Source organism: Mya arenaria, chromosome 14 (genome assembly GCF_026914265.1).
Source record: "Mya arenaria isolate MELC-2E11 chromosome 14, ASM2691426v1".
Classification (NCBI taxonomy): Eukaryota; Metazoa; Mollusca; class Bivalvia; order Myida; family Myidae; genus Mya; species Mya arenaria.
In genome coordinates, this window is record NC_069135.1 from 4497832 (window position 1) to 4519320 (window position 21489).

The 21489-nt window shown below is 35.2% G+C and overlaps 5 protein-coding genes across 14 annotated transcripts in view; 2 read left to right on the plus strand and 3 right to left on the minus strand.

Moving 5' to 3' along the window:
- LOC128217469 (uncharacterized) overlaps window positions 1-4002 on the minus strand; it is a 7169-nt gene extending 3167 nt beyond the window's left edge. Inside the window, exons 1-5 of the mRNA XM_052924624.1 lie at window positions 3652-4002; window positions 1302-1609; window positions 903-1041; window positions 494-613; window positions 57-300 (exon numbers count right to left, since the gene is read on the minus strand). Coding sequence (XP_052780584.1) covers window positions 57-300; window positions 494-613; window positions 903-1041; window positions 1302-1609; window positions 3652-4002 — 1162 coding nt within the window. The remainder of the gene's footprint in view (window positions 1-56; window positions 301-493; window positions 614-902; window positions 1042-1301; window positions 1610-3651) is intronic.
- Window positions 1-7887, minus strand: part of LOC128217385 (uncharacterized) — a 21611-nt gene extending 13724 nt beyond the window's left edge. For 2 of the 3 annotated variants that reach the window (XM_052924521.1, XM_052924525.1), the window contains exon 1: window positions 7845-7887. The gene's annotated coding sequence lies outside the window, so the exon portion shown is untranslated. Of the gene's footprint in view, window positions 1-7537; window positions 7639-7844 lie in introns of those variants that run through there. The other variant, XM_052924523.1, reaches the window with a different exon arrangement.
- LOC128217470 (ATP-dependent helicase wrn-1-like) lies at window positions 4191-6860 on the plus strand. Its single transcript, XM_052924625.1, has 6 exons — window positions 4191-4370; window positions 4694-4832; window positions 5020-5158; window positions 5337-5504; window positions 5804-5920; window positions 6168-6860. Exons 1-6 carry the CDS (start codon window positions 4191-4193, stop codon window positions 6748-6750), a joined length of 1326 nt encoding a protein of 441 aa, XP_052780585.1. The 3' UTR covers window positions 6751-6860.
- Window positions 7081-17399, plus strand: LOC128217383 (uncharacterized). Of its 8 annotated transcripts, none has more exons than XM_052924517.1 (8): window positions 7081-7211; window positions 11901-11956; window positions 12431-12476; window positions 13153-13275; window positions 14251-14378; window positions 14891-15122; window positions 15423-15527; window positions 16155-17399. In XM_052924517.1, the coding sequence occupies exons 2-8, from the start codon at window positions 11936-11938 to the stop codon at window positions 16343-16345; spliced, it is 846 nt and encodes a 281-aa protein (XP_052780477.1). In that variant the 5' UTR covers window positions 7081-7211; window positions 11901-11935; the 3' UTR covers window positions 16346-17399. The 8 variants fall into 8 exon arrangements, with proteins under 8 accessions (XP_052780477.1, XP_052780475.1, XP_052780476.1 ...); XM_052924515.1 differs by having other exon boundaries at window positions 7093-7180; XM_052924516.1 differs by having other exon boundaries at window positions 7093-7180; window positions 13201-13275.
- LOC128217387 (uncharacterized) lies at window positions 16816-20815 on the minus strand. Its single transcript, XM_052924526.1, has 8 exons — window positions 20757-20815; window positions 20241-20348; window positions 19384-19501; window positions 19025-19071; window positions 18505-18534; window positions 17855-18032; window positions 17342-17388; window positions 16816-16943 (listed from the first exon to the last, which is right to left on the minus strand). Exons 2-8 carry the CDS (start codon window positions 20343-20345, stop codon window positions 16896-16898), a joined length of 573 nt encoding a protein of 190 aa, XP_052780486.1. The 5' UTR covers window positions 20346-20348; window positions 20757-20815; the 3' UTR covers window positions 16816-16895.
- Window positions 20816-21489: the final 674 nt, after the last annotated feature.

A 21489-nucleotide genomic window follows, 5' to 3' on the forward strand; every position in this document is an offset into this window, starting at 1 on the left:
CAAAAAAACTGTGGAATTGGGAAATGTAACAGCAAATACACAGAGAGCTTGAATACCTTTTGGTACGGTGTCGTCACCATACAATATGGTAGGCTCTTCGGACTCCCGCTCCGAACTTTGAACATCATCATCATCATAATCATCCATGGCATCTTCCCACTCAGAACTTTCCTCTGGCTCAGATTCCAGCTGCGAGAAACTGCTCGTTGAAAATGAAGAGGGGTCGTCCTCAGTCTCATCCGACTGACTTACAGCCGGTGAATTAGCAGGTGGGCTGTCAGGTGTTCTGAACACATGTCTCTGCAAAGAAAATATTCCATTAATATAATATATTAAGACTTGACAAATAAATATTTTGAAATAAAACTCCGCTTGTAAGAAACTACATGGCTTAAGTAATGCATGTACAAACAAACATAGTAAAATATAAATCCTTATCTGACTAACGCATTTCAGTAGCTGTGCTTAGCGAGCTTTGCAAAAAGGCTATTACCTTGAGATCGTTCTTCCACGAGAGAAGTTCTGCATCGAATGATGCTCGTAGCTTGTCAAGCGTTGCAAACATGCTCCATTCGCCAACACATATTCCCATGTGATTGAATATGTTAAACAACTGCAATGGGAACAGTCGTATTATTACATTCTCGTTGTTATTTCGTTTCAACATATGCAATACACTTGAGGTATTTCCTTCTCAATTGTTTGTTTTTAAACCTGAATATTGTAACATCATTCAATGAATGTCGAGTGGAAATTCTACATACACGTGAGATGAAGAGACATATTTTGAAGGAGACTTTATATGAAGTTTTAACACAGATTTTTTTCCTCTTCTTAAAATTATTCACATGCCAGTTTATATTCATTTGATTATACGTACTGACATTTTATATAAGACTCACCGATCTTTTGCAGCCAGAACGCCACATCTGCACGGCATTCATTTTCATCAACAGGGAAGCAAGCTTGGGTTTATTTTGATATGCTATCATAGACATGATTGTACCGATGACTGGAACCAGTGAAACGTTGCCTTTTCCCCTATAAGTAATAAACGTTGTAAGTGTAATCATCCTCGCAAACGGTTGTTAATAATATTTATTTCTCATATACGCAGAAACCAAGGGTAGGCGTAAAAGGGTGTGTGGCACAATTCCCCATATAGTTTTCGAAATGGTTCTTTTTAGCCTATTTTATTACTTTATCGTCCGGTACAGACATTAAAGTAAACATTTTAGACGATTTACGTGAATTAAAATTGTCACTGATCACCGTTATAAAAAAACATGGAATCTACGTACCGTTTGAGTTCTTTCTCTCTGGTAGTGAGTGAAGATACGATTGCGTCGTACAGGAATGGTGCGTGTGATTCAAAGGCTGTCAACATCTGAGCAAAGTTCATATCTTTAAATCCTGATACACTGACTGATTGTTTCACGGGAAGGGCTACATCCTTCAGCATCTGTTTCACATCCATTCTTATCTTTCTTCTAAGCACCTTTCTCAGTGATTTCAAAGCCACTTTGGATTTTGACATGTAGTGCCTAAAGCCCTTGTCATACTTGTATGTCGCAAAGTACCTTGCGCCAGTTGTGAGATGTTCTCTTTTCTGTTAAAACGATTATAAAATCAAAATATTAGTACTTCGATAAATATCTCCATTTTTATACACTTCATTGATTGTGTGTGCTCAGAATTACATTTCCTAATGAACAATGTAAGTATTTTATGGTAAAATTAATTTGGAGGGTTTTGAAATCATTTCCCTGGTTTTAAAGCTGAAAATTCTTATAACATAATTAAAAAAAATTATCTACAAATAAAAATAAAATTTTGGATTTAATGGAATGAAGTTTAGGAAGTGCAAAATAAACTGACAATTAAACCTCTCGCCTACAATGACTCGTGCATATGGTTAACTAAAATGTTACGCCTTTTGTTGAACCGCGTTACTATTCAATTTAAGAGTGAACATCAAAGACAATGTTTGGGGGTAAATCAACATTATTTGAAGGCTTTCCAGTCGCAACTATTATAGTTCTAACACTGATGATGTGCCACAATTTGTTCCGTCAATATTGCTTTTTCAAAAACATAAGCGAGTCCGTATAAAAGGTCACTTTGGTATTAACCAAATACTCTAAAATGCATAGATTGAGCGAAATAAATGGATATTATCAGTCTCTATTTTTTTTCGTAGCTAAGAATTATACGTTAAAAGACAGGTATAAGTGTCCCGACCGAAAGCAACGGCCGGGCGACTGATAAGCCCCGCCTTTATCGCTGATTGGCAAGTATCCAGCCAGTTTGACTGACAGACCATGTCATAATCGGCTTCCAATCATGCGAGACAATATTGTATGTGCCATCCCTTCTTGAATCATTAAAGTGACTGTACTCCGTATGATGAAAGAGCGATAGAAAAAGAAAATTGTCGAAAACTGACATAATCTTGTTATCCATGTGTACAATGCATTAAAACTTACTTACTGTAGTACCACATAGCTTACAATTAATTAATTTTTCGCAGTGTTTTTCTATTTTTCCATTAAAAAAGAATACTGGGTATACCGCAGTGTTTTCGTATTTTTTCCATTAAAAAAGAATACTGGGTATGTCTACTCCTTCCTTATGGGTGATTGGCTAGTCGATGTTATCACGTGATATTAAAGAGTTAGGTGTATAGCTTAATTATATCACCCGTTTACAGTAAGCCTTCGTAGCTAAGTCGCAAAAGCACTGGACTGCAAATTTGGAGACACCGGTTCGAATCCGATTTTCGTCAAAAAAAAATAATAATAATTTTGGTGTTCATTTTTACAATTATGATATCAACAAGTAAAACATTAAATAATTGTCCTGAGATTCGTTACAGAAAAAATTGTTTTGTGCCAATCTGGTGTACAGTCCCTTTAACTAATTCTTATCTTTAGAATTATGTTTGGTTTCATTACAATTATTGTAACAAATATAAATTCACACCTGAAAGTCTTCGCTAATGTCCAGGTACTGCATTGCAAACCACTTATATTTTGATATGGCAGAAATGAACAACACCTAAATAACTTATCCAAAATAAAAATGGTTTTAGTAACCCATAGTACATTTTACAAAACCAAGAGCGTGTCCCTTTAAACTTATTCAGCCGCGTCTTTGATGTCTTACATAAACATTCGCCTGGTAGTTGTCTGTCATAAATGGGTCAAACCTACTGTATATTTATGGCAGAGTGCCAAAGCTAGATACAGGACAATGGAAGATGAAAGAAGCCGCAGATATAGTTCCGTGTGTACTTTATCCGATTGTCAGATGGATGATTGGGGGTATTCAATAATAATTTATAACAAAATATAGGTTGATGCAAAATCGTTTGTTTAAATAACTAAACTGAAAAAGATAAGCTATACATTTCTGCGCTTTACTAACCAGTAAATTTGTATAACTGTTATTGAAAATAATTAAACATTTGTAAAGGCTTTATTTTCACTTTCTATCTCTATAGTCGAATGAATTTAATATAATTATGCATTGAAAAAGGTCTTCAATGTTCGTAGCGACCATGGGTGATGATTTTAATTGAACAGAAACTTCATGGAAAGTATTATACGCACATGTTTCTATTTATACTACATGTTCAGTTTTAGAAAATACCTTTGACTTCGGTGTGGACGACAATCGGGGTCTCTTAGGCGTGTATGGCGTCCCAATGGGCGATGCCGATAGAGTAATCCGTCTCCTTTTAAGGCCAATATAGGAGGTCTCATCAGTCTTGCTGAACAGTTTTTCTTTAGCCTTAACACCAACACTTGCCGTCTTCAACAGTTTTTCACACTCATTACACACAAAACGCGATTCTGAACGTTTTTCAGATTTTGGTGTGATATCAACGTTCAAAAGTATGTCTTTTATTGCACTTGTTGAAATATCTTGATTAATCAAATAGCGGCGTTTGAATCCACTTTGCTTTGATTCAAAGCTCTTATTACAATTAGCACACTGCATCTTATTCCATTAAAATATCATAACATTTGTCAGTTTTGTCCCCGAAAACGAGGCATGCATCATCACCGCTCGACTTCCCGCGAAATTTTCGGGGCACGCGAAACTTTTCGGGACCCTTTGATCTTTCACAGAGCGCGTGGTACATCTGAGTGCGCAATTAATTATTGTTCTATAGGTTATTGGTGATAATGGATGTTTCAAAATTATTCGGTGAAGTTAAAAAGAAATATGGATTGCAATTCGATCTTAAAGAGCATCAAATTGATACTATAACTGCATTGTTGGATAAGAATGATGTTTCGTGTGTGCTTCCGACCGGCTACGGAAAAAGTTTGTGCTATGTGCTGCCACCACTGCTTTTGGATGAGGTATGTATGTTAATAATAACATCAAATTATGACATTTCTTTAAGCAATTCTTTTGCGTGTTTTAAACTATCTGAAACAAACAACCTAATTATATTATCACGTGCATGAGATGTAAGAAGTTGATTTATTATTATTGGTTTGATTAGATCAGTCGACCAATGAATTCAATGCCATTCAAAGTGATCCACCGACCCCCCCCCCCCCCCCAAAAAAAAAAAAAAAAAAATGAAAAAAATAAAAAAAAAAATAAATAAATAAATAAATAAAAAATAATAGAAATAAATTAATTAATGTACTCCATCAAGTCTTTTTGTTCCGTTTAGGTTGATGACACAGTGGAGCGGCATATTGCCCTGGTTATATCACCATTACTGAGTTTGATATCTGATCAAAAGGCACATCTGGACAAGTTTGGAATAAAAAGTATGATGGCGTCACATGAACATCAGATCAACCTTTCGGGTAAGTTACATAGAACCCGCACACGCACACACACACACACACACACACACACACACACATATTTATATGTAGTATATAGTTTATATTATTTATATATTTTATATATTATAAATTGTCTTGTATTGTAAAGTGTTATCATAGAATAAAGCAGTATTGCTATTTTTAATAATTCAATATGTTTCTTCAGAGATTGGTAACACATCGCTGATATTTACTACACCTGAAACACTACAAACGTCCGCCTTCAGGAAAATTCTTGCAGCGAAGGATTTTCAGAAGAGACTTTGTCTGCTTGCGTGTGACGAGGCACACTGTGTGTCCGAATGGTAGGCTATTTTAGATATTTATTTTTATAATTCGAAATCTTAAGTGTAAATGTTTCTATTTGAAAAAAAATAAAATAATATTTTTTTTGTTACATTCGGTTGATACTACTAGGCGTACGACACATTTGAAATTTATACATACACGTATATATTTATCGCTAAAATTACATTTCATCAGGGGAGAATCATTCCGGCCTGAATATCGACATATATCCTCGGTACGCAGTATTGTTGACGTTCCTTTTCTTGCTGCTACGGCAACGGCGACGCAGAGAGTTCAAGATGATATAAAGGAACATCTACTACTGGCAGATGATCTTGTGACTGTCGCTGTTGTCCCTGATAGGTACATCTAACAATCCATATTAACAAACGTAGTAATGATATATTTGACTTATAGTATCATGAAGAATAGTATTGTCTGTTCGTGTTAGTATTTTGCAAAAAAAAAAATGCTATTGGTATCCAAAGTGAAAATATAAATGTATTATATATTCTTAAAATTCACAACATACAAAGCAGTTCTTACACCTGAATAAACATAGTTGTTAAGCCCATGGTTGTGCCGAGTCCTGTGTAATATCAGTGTATTCGCCAGGTTTTAACTTGTAAACCAATGTTTTTACACATTTCTTCCATTTACAGACCCAGTATCTTTCTGACAGTTGAAAAATGCAGTGCTGACAATGAAAAAGAACTTCAATGGCTCCTGGACCTCTTAAAGGAAACTGACTTCAAGACCAAAACTGTTGTGTTTTGCAGGTAAATGTTCAGTAAGAACACAGCGTTTGCATATGTATGAGTTAAGATTGTTGTAAAATGGTTCAATACATACCGTGAAACATAACCATCATGGCTTTAGAATTATTTTTTTGAAAAATGTTTTTACAGTCAGATCTCGATATGCCGATGTTTTATTTGCCTTAACCTGTTAAATATTTTGATAAAAGAACATGTTACGTGCTTTATTGGAAATAAATCACATATATATATATATTATTTTCCAAAGGTCCTACAATGCGGTGTCTTTGGTGTGGTCACATATAGTGGACAGTTTCAACATTCATCCATCAAATTCTCAGCTGCTAAAGGTGGAGATGTTCCATGCTTCAACTGACAGCATAAAAAAAGAAATGATCATTGACAGTTTCAAAAGCCCAGAGTCATACGTGAGGGTCCTGGTGTCTACTGTGGCTTTTGGCATGGGAATGTCAGTCCCGGACATCAACTTGGTGGTACACTGGGGCGCCCCGCACAATGCCCTTTCATACTGGCAAGAGGTTGGAAGGGCCGGGAGACTTGGCCAAAATGCCATAGCAGTTATGATGGCATTCCCAAGGTCACTGATGAAAACACTGACTTCCGAAGATGTACGCGAATGTGTTAAGGGAGATGTCTGCATCCGTAAAACTATTTTGACCCGACTACTTGTAGACGGAATGGAACAAAAAGACATACCGACGACAACGCCGTGTGTCAGTTTAAGCTGTGAAAAATGCTTTTGTGAAGCTTGTCTTTGTTGCTCGGTTTGTCTTGAAGCATGCACATGTGTGGGAAAGATGAGCTCTCTGGAGAAACTTAGACTTCTGTAGTGCTTAAATGTTAAACTTGTTGTCTTTCAAAGCTGTACTTGATATCTATGTGGCGTTACTACATTGACGCATTTTTCAACACGAACGCACTTAAATATGTTGATATTTTAGAAAAGCTATTTTCACTTCTTCTGTTTGACTTTTTAAATAATTATTATCAATGTGAAACATATCTTACTGGACAGGTTAAACGAGAATAAAAAAGTAAAACAAATTATATAGTTGCTTGTTTTCAAGTCTAGTCCTGTTTCAAATCTAATGTTATTTGGTTACCGGAGGACCCGGAAAATGAACACGCGATACAGCACTGTTTAAACGGTTAACTGCAGCCGAGCAGGTGCCCTTCATGTATATATCGATGTGTTTTGACAGCAAGAAATGAAAAAAACACGTCAAACTCATAATTATTCGAAGGATACGACATTTTTGTGTACGGAACTAATATAAAATAACATAATCTGGTAATATTTCTTGTTTATATGATATTTTTTAGATGTTAAATGCTTTAACCCGGAATCCTGATCGGAACAACTACCCACTTTTGATACTTAACAATTTGTACGTGAAGGATTTGCCATATAAAAAAAAAAAAAAAATCCGTGAACGTACAATTATTTGGACTAGTCGCCCAGGTGTGCTGTAACGTAATCAACAGGATAGACCTCAACTGTCAGAATTTGTATTTATGAATAAATCCATATTTACTCTTTGAATGTAACATTTAAGAAAAGAAATATAAAAAGACACATTTAAGTTGGATTTCAATGTAAAATACTGTGTTACTTACCCATAGGAACGACATATTTCTTGAAAGTTTGAAGCTAGCGTCAAGTGCGAGTTAATGTAAACAAAGGATACGGGAAGTGCTCTTCAGGAACTAGATATTCGGATTATTTGGATTTCATCGGTATTCGGTAACCACCGTTTTTTTGTAAGGTGGGGATATATTCCATTTTGCGAAAAACTTAAGGGAGACAGCTTTATTTTTACTACTACTCTTTATAAAAACAACTCCCGGTTAATACATAATGTTTAACATGATTGCTTACATATTATTATTGTCACAATAAATAAGTCTAAAATATAAAACTAACCTTTGAAAAACACAGCCAGTCATAAAAATAACTTACATTAATGCAAACGGCCAATTTATAACAAAGGGCGGTAATCGTGCAAATATACTGTTACGCTACAATTGGACAAATTGTTTATGGTTTCACAAACAAGAAAGTACCACTTCATTTAAAAAAAAATATTTAACAAGGACATACCCTATTCCATAATTCTATGCGTTGCCGCGCAGACACATTGCCAGTCAACATTTTGAGGGAAAAAAAACGCAGAACAGTGAAGATCACCAAAACTGTTTACCATTTTCTTTTCGCGCGCAATTTCGATAGGCAAATCGTAAAATCAAAAACGGTTTGGATACTGGACTTACCGAGAACGCTTTTTTACCGAAAGACGAAGATAATTACCGAAATACGCAAGAAGGTAACGGAATTACGCCTTCAAGTGTATTTTTAATCATCCTTTTAATATGCATGTATTAATCATACGCATAAGATATGGAAAAATGATCGCTTGTAAATTATGCTAAATAGCAAGGCTAATGAAATGAAAATGCGCGATGTGCTATTCTACTACACTAGACAAGACAATATAAATAAAAATGAAAAACTAAGAAAATAGTAAAATTAACCACTGAATGCACCATGCTTAAATATGATAATGAAGAAATATGCTGTAACTAACTTATTGTAGCGTTTCTTCCCTAGCTAGCTCGGACACGCTACCTTAAATTAAACCTGTTCTCGGACTGCATTGTCCCAAAAATTAAGTATGAAATTAGTAATATATACAAGTGATTAACAATGATTGCTTTTAAAACCAATAATTGGAGAAATAATTATTATGGTTTCAATTAGCCCCTATTTATTTTAAGGTCAAGGACATATAAGTCTAATAAGAACTAATGTATGCAGTTTAAAAATGAAATGTTTGTCTTAAACTTCCAGAACACTTTGGAATAATTATAAATTAGTAATTAATGTACAGGGGGCTTGATGGGTGACCCCTTTCTAGTTAATATACAATGTTATATTCTTTCCTTACATTGATCAATACAAAATCCTTCGAATTAAACTGATATACATTTCATTAAGCTATCACATTTCTTTGAATTTAATAATATTCTATTGCATGAGAACACATTTATCAATGAGAATATCAATTTTAGCACACTATCTAAACCGACATTATAAAATCAAGCATGCAAAGGGATTGCTTCACGAGTTTTGCCAACGTTACGGCCCTATCCCGAAACGTCACATTCTATACCAAGCAGGTGTTTTATAATCAAAAACAATGCAAGTAATATCTAATCAAATTTCTTTGGAAATCATTTGCATTTTTTTAATTTTAACCTGTTCCAGTTCCTTAAATTTAAATAAATAAATCAAGTAAGGTTAAAAAGAATATCTTTCAGAAGAAGATTATGGACAGAAAACAACCCGTATCAAAGAGAGAAATTATACACATCATTTAGAGAGAATAACTAATTTTAAACTCAACTCAGTTTATTGCATAAAAATATACACATGCTTATAGCAAATACAACTTAAGTTATTCAAAGGCATAAAATTAAACAATTTCAAACAGTTTTACAGAAGAGCAGAATAATATTATTATGTATATAAATAAGGCTTCTGAAGATATTTGCAAGGTAAATAAACTTGGTCAGGGTATTCAGAGATTTTGTTGATTTTACAGATGGTAAATTTACATTATTTTACTTTGTTTTGTCGCGTTTACAACATCTTTTGTATATAATTGGCTCTAATGTCTAAATATACTGGGCATTTCAATAAATTGCGGTATTAAGGGTCATAGCTGGCCTGAATTGCACACCTTATATTCAGGCATCAATGACAGACAAATCACAAGTTACATTGTACAGAAGTGTCTGTTGTGCCTGCGAACCAGTGACCAAGTTCTTAAATCGCTATCAACATGGTTACATGGGTCATTTATATGAGAAACATTCTCATTAAGTTTCTCGAGAATTAAGTTAAAATGTTGCCCCATAGAGTATCAAACTTCGTTTAGACAATTATTATACTTAGATTTTTTATCAAGATCAACACCAAATTGTGACCATTTGAGAGGCTTTCCAAGTTGCCATAGTCTTGACTAAAAACATAAGCCAGAAAGTGATTGGATAGTTTTGTAGGAGTTGACCTAGTTTTTGACACCATTTTTCAAGATCCTTTGAAATTTTATTGAGACACTAAGTATAGGTAATTATTAGGGATATTGCTCTAAAAAGTCAAACGACAATTAAAAAAGAAAACACAAATGGTCATTTAACTATCTAAGTAGCAAATATTGCTCACATGAAGTTAACTACATAATAATATAACTTAAAATCAATTTAGATCACAAGTTTGTCTATGGAAATGACCTACACATGGTATCAAAAAAAAGTTTTTAACAATATGACTTCGTAGATTCTGAAGCTTGATTGTATAAAAAAGGTTACACAACAACTAAAACAACGGATTTTTTTTAATGAATATCGGATAGACACTTTCATATGGAAGGGTATTGATGAAAACGTTACATCTTGCTTTCTGACATTTACATCGTCTTGCTTTCTGACAATTACATATTGGCTTATTGAATCCTTAATTCGTCAAATGTCGTTAAAAGTTATATAGGCCATCATGCTTGATGCTAAATTCCCTTTAGTGTACATGTATAAAATTGTGTAAGTTATTACCGAAGTTGCGATAATCTGTTACATATGATTAGATACAGAAAATTTATATTCTACTAAAAACCAAAGGGCACATTTAAGCCAGCACATTGCTACATGCCACGAAGATGCATGTAAAACAGCTTTTTTTTGGCATCAGAGGGCGCAAGTTCGGAACCGACGGAAACTCTCGACCAGAAGCTACCCGTGACCGTTCCGTATTCTAAAAACTACTTTTGACAATTCAGTGTCTTGTTAAAGCAAAGACACCTAGTATAATATAAATATTGACTGCATTGGGGTGACAGTGCATGCCAACCTGAGGAATATACTGTCGAACCAGGCGAAGTCGAGGTGGTTAGTTTTTTCAGAAGGTCGATAATATGCTCAGTCACCCTCAAGGCAGTTGATATCTCAGTCACCCTCAAGGCAGTTGATATCTCAGTCACCCTCAAGGCAGTTGATATCTATTTAATCATACCGAACAAAACTATAGAATTCTAAAGTATTCGATTAAAAAATAATAAATAATTTTCACTGACAGCTGCATATATTGCTGCCATTTTTGCAACAATTGTCGGCTGGTAAACCTTTATCCCTGCATTTTTAAATTAGCATTGATTGATTGAAAGTGTTTTTCAATTACATGTCCATTGTGTCATTTTGATGACTATACCTTTGTGTCAAATTATTTCGCAAACAAGATAATGTTATTCAACATATCGAAATAATTACAATGAAGTATTTTTTGTCAATTTTAAAAGACAAAGAAACAATAATAGCAAAATTCTCTTTATGGGTACCAGTTTTCGTCGGGTATTGTATTTCAGTGTGAAAGAGAACCTATAGATCTAAATCACTCAGTTGAAAGGAATTTCGGTGGTTATTACTTTTTGTTTTTAAACTACGGCGTCGATTATATGGTTGAGATTGGATATCTGTAGATATATGATTGCATATCTGAATGTTTGAATATGTGTTTAAAACAAAACCATGAGGACTATGTTAGATTTATAGTACCGTGCATTAAAAATGGTATTGCATAATTATTCAGAGTAAACATTTTAAACTATTTTCAAGGGACGCAGTAGCTTCACCAAAGACACATATGCAATAGAAGGATTATAATCTATAGTATATTCGGACATATCAAATCATACCTTTGGTCTTATACCAGTCACCGCTAAAACAAGTTTACTGTTATAAGCTACATGTACCAGAAATTGCGTCAAAGAAAAACTGATAGGATGGAAACAATTAATGTGTCTGTATTTCACATTATACATCAAAATGTATGCCAGAGAAGGAATTAAGCTTTGGACATCCTGTTCACATTCCGGACGTTTTATCGGCCGTCAATTCTTCCTCCTTCTAAACTTTGTTTTGTTTGCAGCGAGAGCGAATGATGCTGGAGAGCCCGAGATTCTCATGGAAGGCGAATGCAAACAGGTTTGCCAACACTAAATGTATCCTTAAATATTGAAGTCTTTTAAAATGGCTTCCATGAAATTATTACGTCAAGAACTATTGCGAAATGAAATGATAACGTTCAGAAATATTGCAAAACAGAAATATTGCAAAATAGAATGATAACGTTCAGAAATATTACAAAATGGATTAATAACGGGTGTTTGCATAAGAATGATCAGCATTCAGATGCGTAACTAGACCAGTGTGCAGGCACGGTTTGCTGAGGGTGCGGGGACATGCCTCCCTTTACTTGTTTAATGCTGTATGCACTTTCGGTCTACATCTCAGAATAAACAAGAACACACAAATAAAAAAACATCGACCAACGGTTCGAACGAATGCAATTTTTCTGTATATATATATATATATATATATATATATATATATATATATATATATATATATATATATATATATATATATATATATATATATATAAGAATTTTATTGCAGAATATCGGACCAGGCACCAGCGTAACAATCACACACGTGGGGACGAGTAAGTAATTCGAGTCCTTGGGATCCTTTTTTAATTAAAACTAGCATACAGGGGGTTAAATCAACTAAAGCAAAGCCATTGATAGAAGGGTATTGAAATGTGGGAACGCACCATTGCATCAACCCAATATTGGTGTTGGATACCTTAGTACGTTACCACTGACTAAAAACGGAAGTTATCATCCAGTTATACTTTTGACACCAGACCCAACAATGCTGCGACTGTTGTTGCAGGTGTTTTTGTTGTTGTTGTTGTTGTTGTTGATGACGATGATGATGATGATGATGATGATGATGATGATGATGATGATGAATGGGGAGGAGGTGCAGGAGGAGGAGGAAGAGGTGGATGTTGTCTGTCTATCGATTGTCTGTTTTGCATGTAGCTCTGCAACAAACTCTTGTAAAAATCGCTTACACCATAAACGAACGCACTTTGGTGTTCAACATCAATTTTGGTTTACGTGCGTTCCCATATAGCTCTAACTCCTAATTTAGTTCCAGACTTGTTATGTGAGTTTCGTTATCTTGATAATTTTATTGCATCATTTTTCTAGTTAAACACTGTTTAACATGTTATTGAACCGTAAACACACGTACGCACGCACGCATGCACGCACACACGCACACACGCACACACACACACACACACACACACACATATGTTTTTTTTGCAGAATGCCTGTTCTATAAACCTAACCATAGATGTCCAATAATTACCATAGATGACAGTCTCGGTGCTGATATCGAATACCACCAAGCCACAGACGGCGACAGTTTCAGCGCAGGGATCACGCTAAGTATTTACATTATACAATCAGGGGTTTTAAAACAATAACAACCATAGACTAGTGGTTGACTAGAAATAGCATAGAACTGAGGGAGGGAATAGAGACAACTTTCGTGATGAAATCGAACTGCAGTTACACTTTTTTAATTTAAATGTAATGTTGTTTTATTAACGTACGTTAGAACTTTAGTCCAACCCATTTGCTTTTTGTATACTCTATATCATTGTTGTAAATACCGATCATGTTGAAAGAAAAAAGGCAATAAAACATGTTTAATTCAACGTACGTTACATTGACAACATAATGATTTAAAGCTATAAACGTCATTTGATAATGTAGATGGGCATTGACACATACTTGTGTTATCTGTCATACTGTCAATATTCCCACAAACAAAGATCAGTTATGGACAAAAGTACATATATACACAACCATTATTGCTGAAGCAAACATGTATGGGGGTTGTCCGAAAACCGCAATACGCTATAGTTCCGAAACTTTCTATACATTTGTATAAGCAATCTATGGTCACATTATGTTCCGATGCTTAGAATGCTTTTCATATTGGTATATGGCTTACCGGCCCACACGAATCAAATTATGATTTGCCTTACTTCACATCCGTTTAAACTTTTACTGATATCAAGATTGTAATCGCTGAAATCGCATTTTTTTCAAGATCCGCATGATTGTGGTTGCTAAAAGACTTACTGTGATCTACTATCGTCTCATAATGTAGAAATACCGTGTTTTTCAAATTAAACTCGGTATCCTTCGTAAGAACCATTGTTTTTGTTATTTATACATCCTTTTTGACATATTAAAACATTTTTATAAATTGTGGTAAATCTTATTTGGGAGTAAGAGTGCATCTTTAGAGTGTGTTAAAGCATTTCTAAATGATATGACTAAGTTCCAATCGAAAACAACTCTTTTAGCATATTTCGATATTTAGTTTCATAACATCTATATTTGCTGTTGCAGGAAAGGTATTTATGAGATGTAACCCTTATATCCAAGTTGAGGGCACCGTTGACTCGATGTTAAGTGACAAAACAAGACTTTGTCTAAAAGTGAATTTTACTGAAGATCAACTGGAAGGTGATCGATGGGTATGAAATTGATTGTGATCTGTGATAATGTATTTGAAGTTAGCATTTCAATAGAAACGTTAATAAACAAAAATCACCATCAGCATCAGCAAAGTAAACAACAAATATTATCACCATCATCGTCATCGTCATCACCACCACCACCACCACTACCACCACCACCATCATAATCATATTTATCATTAGCAACAGCAAAAGCATCATCATCATCATCATCATCATCATCATCATCATCATCATCAACAACAACAACAACAGAAACAATTTCAGCAACAACAGCAATAATCATATACAACATCAACAACAAAACTCACCATCAAAAACTTCAGCAATGACAACATTCACCATCACCATCAACAGCAACTGCAACTACAACAAACAGTATGAAGCTGTTGATAGGCCCTCAACTAAAAAATCAAAATATCGATTTTGAAGTGAACAATACAGTTTAAAAGTTTGTATTTATTATAAAGTACTTTTGGTTTATACATGTCTTTACCATTGTTTTACAGGGTGAATACAAGGACATAGCCTTGAACTGTAGACTCAAATTCAGGGCAATAACATATGTAGTTCTAAGATTTTATTATCTACTAAACCCCTGCACATCTTCAAGTGATGATCCGCAGTTGTTTTGTAAGACGTTTGAAGCCGTAAGAACCACCCCATTATCAGCACCCCCGAGCAGCACATCATCAGCAACCACGAGCAGCACACCGTCAGCAAACTCTTCTTTTTCTTTCGGTAAGATATCTTAGTTTAATAAAATAGTTCTACATAATTTGCTAGTCGTTAATTGCTTGTTAATAAACATAGGATAAATGTAAGATGTTCCCATATTTTGACGTCTAGATCTGACGTACAGTTTTGATTCTAGTTGAAGCTATAAAAAAAGTCGGACTACATTGCTAAAAATAATATACAATAATTCCAACTGAAATAAACTAACTGAAAACATGTTTTAATTGCCACGTTTTTCGTTTCGCTGACTAACCATACCAAATTATGTTCTAGAATGCTTAACCAACTTTCATATACTTACAGATTACGTCCCTATAGCAGTTGTAGCTCTCATCTTGTTCACATCCGTCGTTGTCGCCATGGTTATCTGGTACCGAGCTCGTTGTTCGACAACAGAAACACAACGAGGTTTGTGCTCATTTTAAATTATTTATATTCGTTTAATAGTGTTTTTTTAGATAACTTGACATTCATATTTTATAACCTGTAAGAGGTTATGATGCCATTGTTTAATTCAAAATTGCCCTCTGATTAGGTAGATCAATAACATTTACGCAATGGTAAACGATGTTAAATATATTGGCTATTCTTTCATACAGACATTTTTGCTGAACCACTCAAATGTAAAAAAAACAACTTACTTATTTTAGTTGTGATAAATATTCATTTAAGAATTCCAGTATAAAAATATCGCATAGTTTCATGTTTTCATGTTGTAGGAGTGCGATCAAATTGTATGAAGTGTGCTTAATATCTTGTTAAAGTCTGATTGGCTTTGGCGTTTGATCCTTGTGTCATTCAATAAGATAGCCGCTCTAGTAATTTCCAATGTATTTAAAGAGAAACGAGTATATTTCCCATTATCATGTGCTGCTTTCTGAGTTTAAATTTGGTACGTTTAAAAAGTGTTTCGCCTTAATAAGTTTAGTTATTTTAGTCAGATATTTGTCAATTTGAAACATGTAGTTGCGTAACAAATCAAGCGGTGTGTAAGTATATTGTAGACTAAGTAATTGGGTGTTGTTTATTTTGTAGGTTACAGGGGCCATACACGTGGACTGGATACACTATGTTGTTTAAGGCAACAGGCTACGGACCAATTAAGGAACAATTCAAGACAGGAAACTGAAATGATTGAAGTCATGCCTGAACTCAATGGTAACGAACCGGACTATCGTGGACGGTGTCCGATTGAACGTGTTGACTGTTGTATAACTAGCGTGTGACAAAACTCATGTACCATGCAGAACACAAATGGTTCGGACTCACGGATATGCAACTTTCTTTACAATTATATGTTTTGTCGGTTTCTTAAAGAATTCTGGACAATTAGAAACCAGATTCAGAAGAGATGGGCAAGAACAATAGGACAACCCCGATGTTGTCAATTAAATTTATTCCGCAACTCAATGCATTGTGCACGGCGTTTGTCGTTGGACTACGGAACGCGTTTTCATCATCGTACTGTCGCGTATTCGTTATCGTAGTTTCGTGATTTCATCACCGTACTATCGAGTATCGCGTTTCAGATCAACACATTCACAGGCGAGGGCCCTAACGGAATTCTGCATTGGTCACGTGTGACATTTCTCTTCACTCCTGTGGCGTGGTCCAGTACGGTCATCAGATGTATATTTACAAGCAATAACGAACGACGATGTTATAAACTTATCGAAAATAAAACAAGCTGGTGTAGTTCATGTATGACATTGAAGTTTATTGCGAGACTCAACACGGCATACATGGTAGCAGTCGATGGAGGGAACACCGGCACTGCTATTTGCCCACGATGTGATCAATGATCGCTTTCTCGTGCTGGAGGTGCTGGAAAGTGAAGCGATAAGAATGAGAATAACTCCGGTGGCATAAAGTATTTTCGGATACTATATCTTGTTTTGAAACTATTAATATGCATGAATAAGAAATCATATACGACTTGCAGCTGCAATACACTGTATACAAATTGATTACAAACTTTGACTGAATCGTGCAGTTCAAGTAAACTTAATATCAAGCACACAGTGGTTTCATGACTTGCTGCAGTTATGTCCCATATTTGTACACAATGATTGTGAGTGTATAAACATTTGACTGTTTGAACAAATCTTTGGACACAAATTATTAGGTCATTGTGAATATGTGTACACTGATCAAATAGTACGTCGTACTGAAGCAGAGGGCAATGTGGCAACGTAGTTTGTAAAACAAAGTTGTACACAAACCTGAATTAAATAGTTCTCGAAGAGATGCATCTCTGGTTCCGGCAAAACTGGAAATCAATGTCAGTCATTATACTATTTGTTATTATTTGTAATATTGTTTTGTCAATAAACTTAATTGTTACATGTAATTTCTGTTGTGTGGTGCTCGCCAACGATAAAGTGGTATAGCTCCAACCACAACAACACACTAAGATTAAAATTTACAAATACGTGATAAGTAACCATTAGATCAAGAAGTACCTTCTTAATATGAAGAAACAACTTAGGAATGTAGGCAAACGACATGTCGCTTCTATTGAATTATCATGAGAAACGACAGGCCTTGGTAAAGTTTGAAACTATATCGTCCACTGGCATTAAACATCAGCATTGTTGCATGAAAATGGAGTAATAACGCTGAATAAAGACAAACGCCTACTGTCAATGATGGGGAGTATGGTTTCATAACCAGTCTGCTCCACAAAATTAGTGAGGTTCATGGGGCAAACACGCTAAATAATGTCAAACGCCTACTGTCAATGATGGTGAGTATGGTTCCATAACCAGTCTGCTCCACAAACTTGGTGAGGTTCATGGACTCGGCGTGTGTGAGGGTTGTCAGTATGAGCTGTTGCTGGGGAGCTGTTAGGTTCTGGAAAGCCGGGTCGTTCTTGGCAGCGGTTAACGTTTCGGCTAGGTCACGTCGGCCCACCTGGTACAGCAGTGTTTATGCAGAACATTATTGAAAATACATCTATTTTACAAACATACATGCTCTGACTGTGCTATTTACTGTGAGAAATACCCTCTTCAATATTATTATTATTCATGTCTTACATAATACCACAAAACAAGTACACGATTGAATAATAATTTATGATTATTATTTAAGTAATACCCTTCGCCATTAAATAACCTGTTGTAGTGTGTTGCAAACATACCTTATGTTTAGTTCAATTGATTTCAAGGTTTGGAAGATGTTAAGTGATATAGGTGTCCGCCTTTCACCCAAAAGGTTGTGGATTCGAGTCCGACCGATGATACTTTATCATGTTCTTTTAAAAGGGACTCATTACTAGTTTCTACCCAGGAAACTGTCTCAGAGGGTGATTCATATCAGATTTCAGCTGCCTTGACAACTACTTGAGCAAAACATCTTTTAGCATAAAACTTATTCCACTTACAGGTGCATGATGTTCTTCTTTATTCAGCTCCTGCATGATAAACAGAGATTCGAAATTATTGGTAACATATCATCCATATGCGATTGGACATGAGGCTTCTTGCCCTAAACGAATGTGTATGCCCTTATCGTGATGTCTAAGCAAGCATTTGAAGACAAAAGTGGACCAATCTTTATGTGATTATGCGATCATTGAAAGGAATAATAACGGCCCCTTGTATATAATACTTTGATTTGGTTAAATTAAGCCGTAATGATTACTGATTGGTCATTTTTTTCCAATAAATATTTTACCAATCATTCTTTTTGCAAACTATACAAATATAACCTCAGAATAACTAATCCAGTTTTAATATTGGCTGCTGTGATGGTTGGTGATGTCCGGCTAATGTTTTGATTATAATAAAATTATATAATTATGTTTTGAATCCATTGTCTGTTCTCATTCGAAATATTTTCATATGAAATGTAAAAGTAGGCATAATATTCAGAAATTATAAAAATAAACAGTGGGTTGTCACCTCAATGAGATACTGATTCAAAAGATGGGCTTCATCGGCCGGAAGCTCTGAAACGAAATCAATGCAATGATATATGGACAGCCGATAGACGACATTAAATGGCATGGAAGTTTACTGAAAAGAGTCGAGGGTGGTCAGAAATTAGTATGATGTTTGTGAGTGCGTTTGCTAATGTAGTTATGGAACTGCTAGCGACTATTGTGATGGCGGTGGAAAAGGCAACACTGTGAATGTAGTGATACCGAGCAAATCATTACAAAAGCAAGTAAAAGTGAACACTAGATAGGCAGTTGATACATTAATGTCTTATTAGCGATCAAGATGTGGTTTATGTAGGTAGTAGATTTCTTAAACATTACTGGCGATGATGGCGAGGACGGTGGAGAAGCCGACAGTTTTTATGTAGTTGTGGATCTCCCCAGCCTCCGTCTCAGCGACCATCTCAACCAGAACCAGCTGTTCCGGGCCCGTCAGGTTCTGTAATATAGATACATGTGTACTGTGATGTTCTGTAATATAGATGTGTACCGCCAGGTTACGTTAAATAGACATTTTGTTCTGCAATATAGGTGTGTACCGCCAGGTTACGTTAAATAGACATTTTGTTATGTAATATAGGTGTGTACCGCCAGGTTACGTTAAATAGACATTTTGTTATGCAATATAGGTGTGTACCGCCAGGTTACGTTAAATAGACATTTTGTTCTGTAATATAGGTGTGTACCGCCAGGTTACGTTAAATAGACATTTTGTTCTGTAATATAGGTGTGTACCGCCAGGTTACGTTAAATGGACATTTTGTTCTGTAATATAGGTGTGTACCGCCAGGTTACGTTAAATAGAAACTTTGTTCTGTAATATAGGTGTGTACCTCCAGGTTACGTTAAATAGACATTTTGTTCTGTAATATAGGTGTGTACCGCCAGGTTACGTTAAATAGAAACTTTGTTCTGTAATATAGGTTGTACCGTCAGGTAGCGTTATATAGACACATTGTTCTGTAATGTAGGTATGTACCGTCAGGTTACGTTAAATAGAAACTTTGTTCTGTAATATAGGTTGTACCGTCAGGTAGCGTTATATAGACACATATTGTTCTGTAATGTAGGTATGTACCGTCAGGTTACATTATATGGACACATTGTTCTGAAATATAGACTTGTACTGTCAGGTCCTGGTGAAAAACATGAAGCATGTAAAATCAAGGTGACAGTACCTGGAAAGAGGGGCTGTTGTGGACGGTGTTCAGGATGTCGAGCAGTGTGCAGCTGGCCGGGAACCAGACGCACACCAATACGGCAGCAGCAAATAATACTTTCATTTTCTATGGGAGAGAGGCAACTATGGCTAAATTACGTGCACAATCATTTCGGAAAAGTTATAAAATGTAGAAAAATATTTTACAAGATGCGTTTGTTAACAAATTTACCTTATATTTACGAAAATTTGTTTATAATATCGATGAAAGAAGAACGGGAGTTCATTGTTGAAACCAATACGTCGATAACATATGTCCGAAAGCGGTCGAATAGAGTATCGTTTAGTATTATAGCAAGCTTCATTTATTATTTGAGTGCATTTATTCCACTAAACTGAAAACATAAATAACCGCAGGCATAATGATTATTTAAAGATTAGTATGTTTATGCATATGCAGAAAAGAATCTGCATTCACTCTATTTCTTTTACATGTCACAAAATAACTGAGCTGGTGCAACAAAAAGTTCGTTACCTGTTTTCGTTGAGTTGTCTATGATCACTTTAACCAGCTGATAACGGTGCTCTCTGACCATTAGCTAGATATGAATTCCAAATAAAGAGTATCTAGGTTAAAGTGTACTTTTACTGCTGCAATACTTGCAAACTCATGCATAGTGACCGTGAATACTGCCCTCTATTTACAGTCCAAAGACAGCAAAGAGTCCTTTTCCGATTCAGCATCCTAGCTCTACCAAACTACTTTATATTTAAATATTCCCCCTTCCCTATACTGGCTGATGGTTTGACAATGCAATGCACCTCCCTCACGTCCAAACAATATGTGTCAAAAGTAAACTTGGACTGGCGCACTCCAAATACAATGTAAACTAATTCGAGTTCTGGTACATTCTGTGCAACTTCTCTTTCCATAATAACTATTGAAATGTCTGGGTGTTTTTAGGATTGGTGCGATCAATGTGCTTTGTTATCAAAATATATCAAATGTGCTAACTGTTTAAAAATATCGGTCTTTCTGGACATTTCTAAATTAAAACGTCGTTGCTTATTCAAAATAAAATGTATTGCTTCATTTTCTATACTTGAATGAGTTTAACTTAAAAATGATTAAAGCAATCTTGTGCGAGTCATTCTCTGTATGCTGGGGTTAAGAGGTATTACTGAAATTGACCAACATGTATCCGAACAGATACAAAGGTGTGCTCGTGCTATTAAGCTATCGTTATCGTTATGAGATTGTAGTAAAC

Bases quoted from the DNA above. Each gene is read 5' to 3' on its own strand.
- LOC128217387 (XM_052924526.1), bottom strand. From the start codon at position 20,345: ATGAAAGTATTATTTGCTGCTGCCGTATTGGTGTGCGTCTGGTTCCCG. The intron at 18,033-18,504 runs GTAAGTGGAATA...CTGCTGTACCAG, and splicing joins AAGAAGAACATCATGCACCT to GTGGGCCGACGTGACCTAGC. The intron at 17,389-17,854 runs GTAGGCGTTTGA...ATTGATTTCCAG, and splicing joins CATACTCACCATCATTGACA to TTTTGCCGGAACCAGAGATG.
- LOC128217383 (XM_052924511.1), top strand. From the start codon at position 11,768: ATGTGTCTGTATTTCACATTATACATCAAAATGTATGCCAGAGAAGGA. The intron at 12,477-13,152 runs GTAAGTAATTCG...TTTTTTTTGCAG, and splicing joins AATCACACACGTGGGGACGA to AATGCCTGTTCTATAAACCT. The intron at 13,276-14,250 runs GTATTTACATTA...TTGCTGTTGCAG, and splicing joins CAGCGCAGGGATCACGCTAA to GAAAGGTATTTATGAGATGT.
- LOC128217470 (XM_052924625.1), top strand. From the start codon at position 4,191: ATGGATGTTTCAAAATTATTCGGTGAAGTTAAAAAGAAATATGGATTG. The intron at 4,833-5,019 runs GTAAGTTACATA...ATGTTTCTTCAG, and splicing joins ACATCAGATCAACCTTTCGG to AGATTGGTAACACATCGCTG. The intron at 5,505-5,803 runs GTACATCTAACA...TTCCATTTACAG, and splicing joins GTCGCTGTTGTCCCTGATAG to ACCCAGTATCTTTCTGACAG.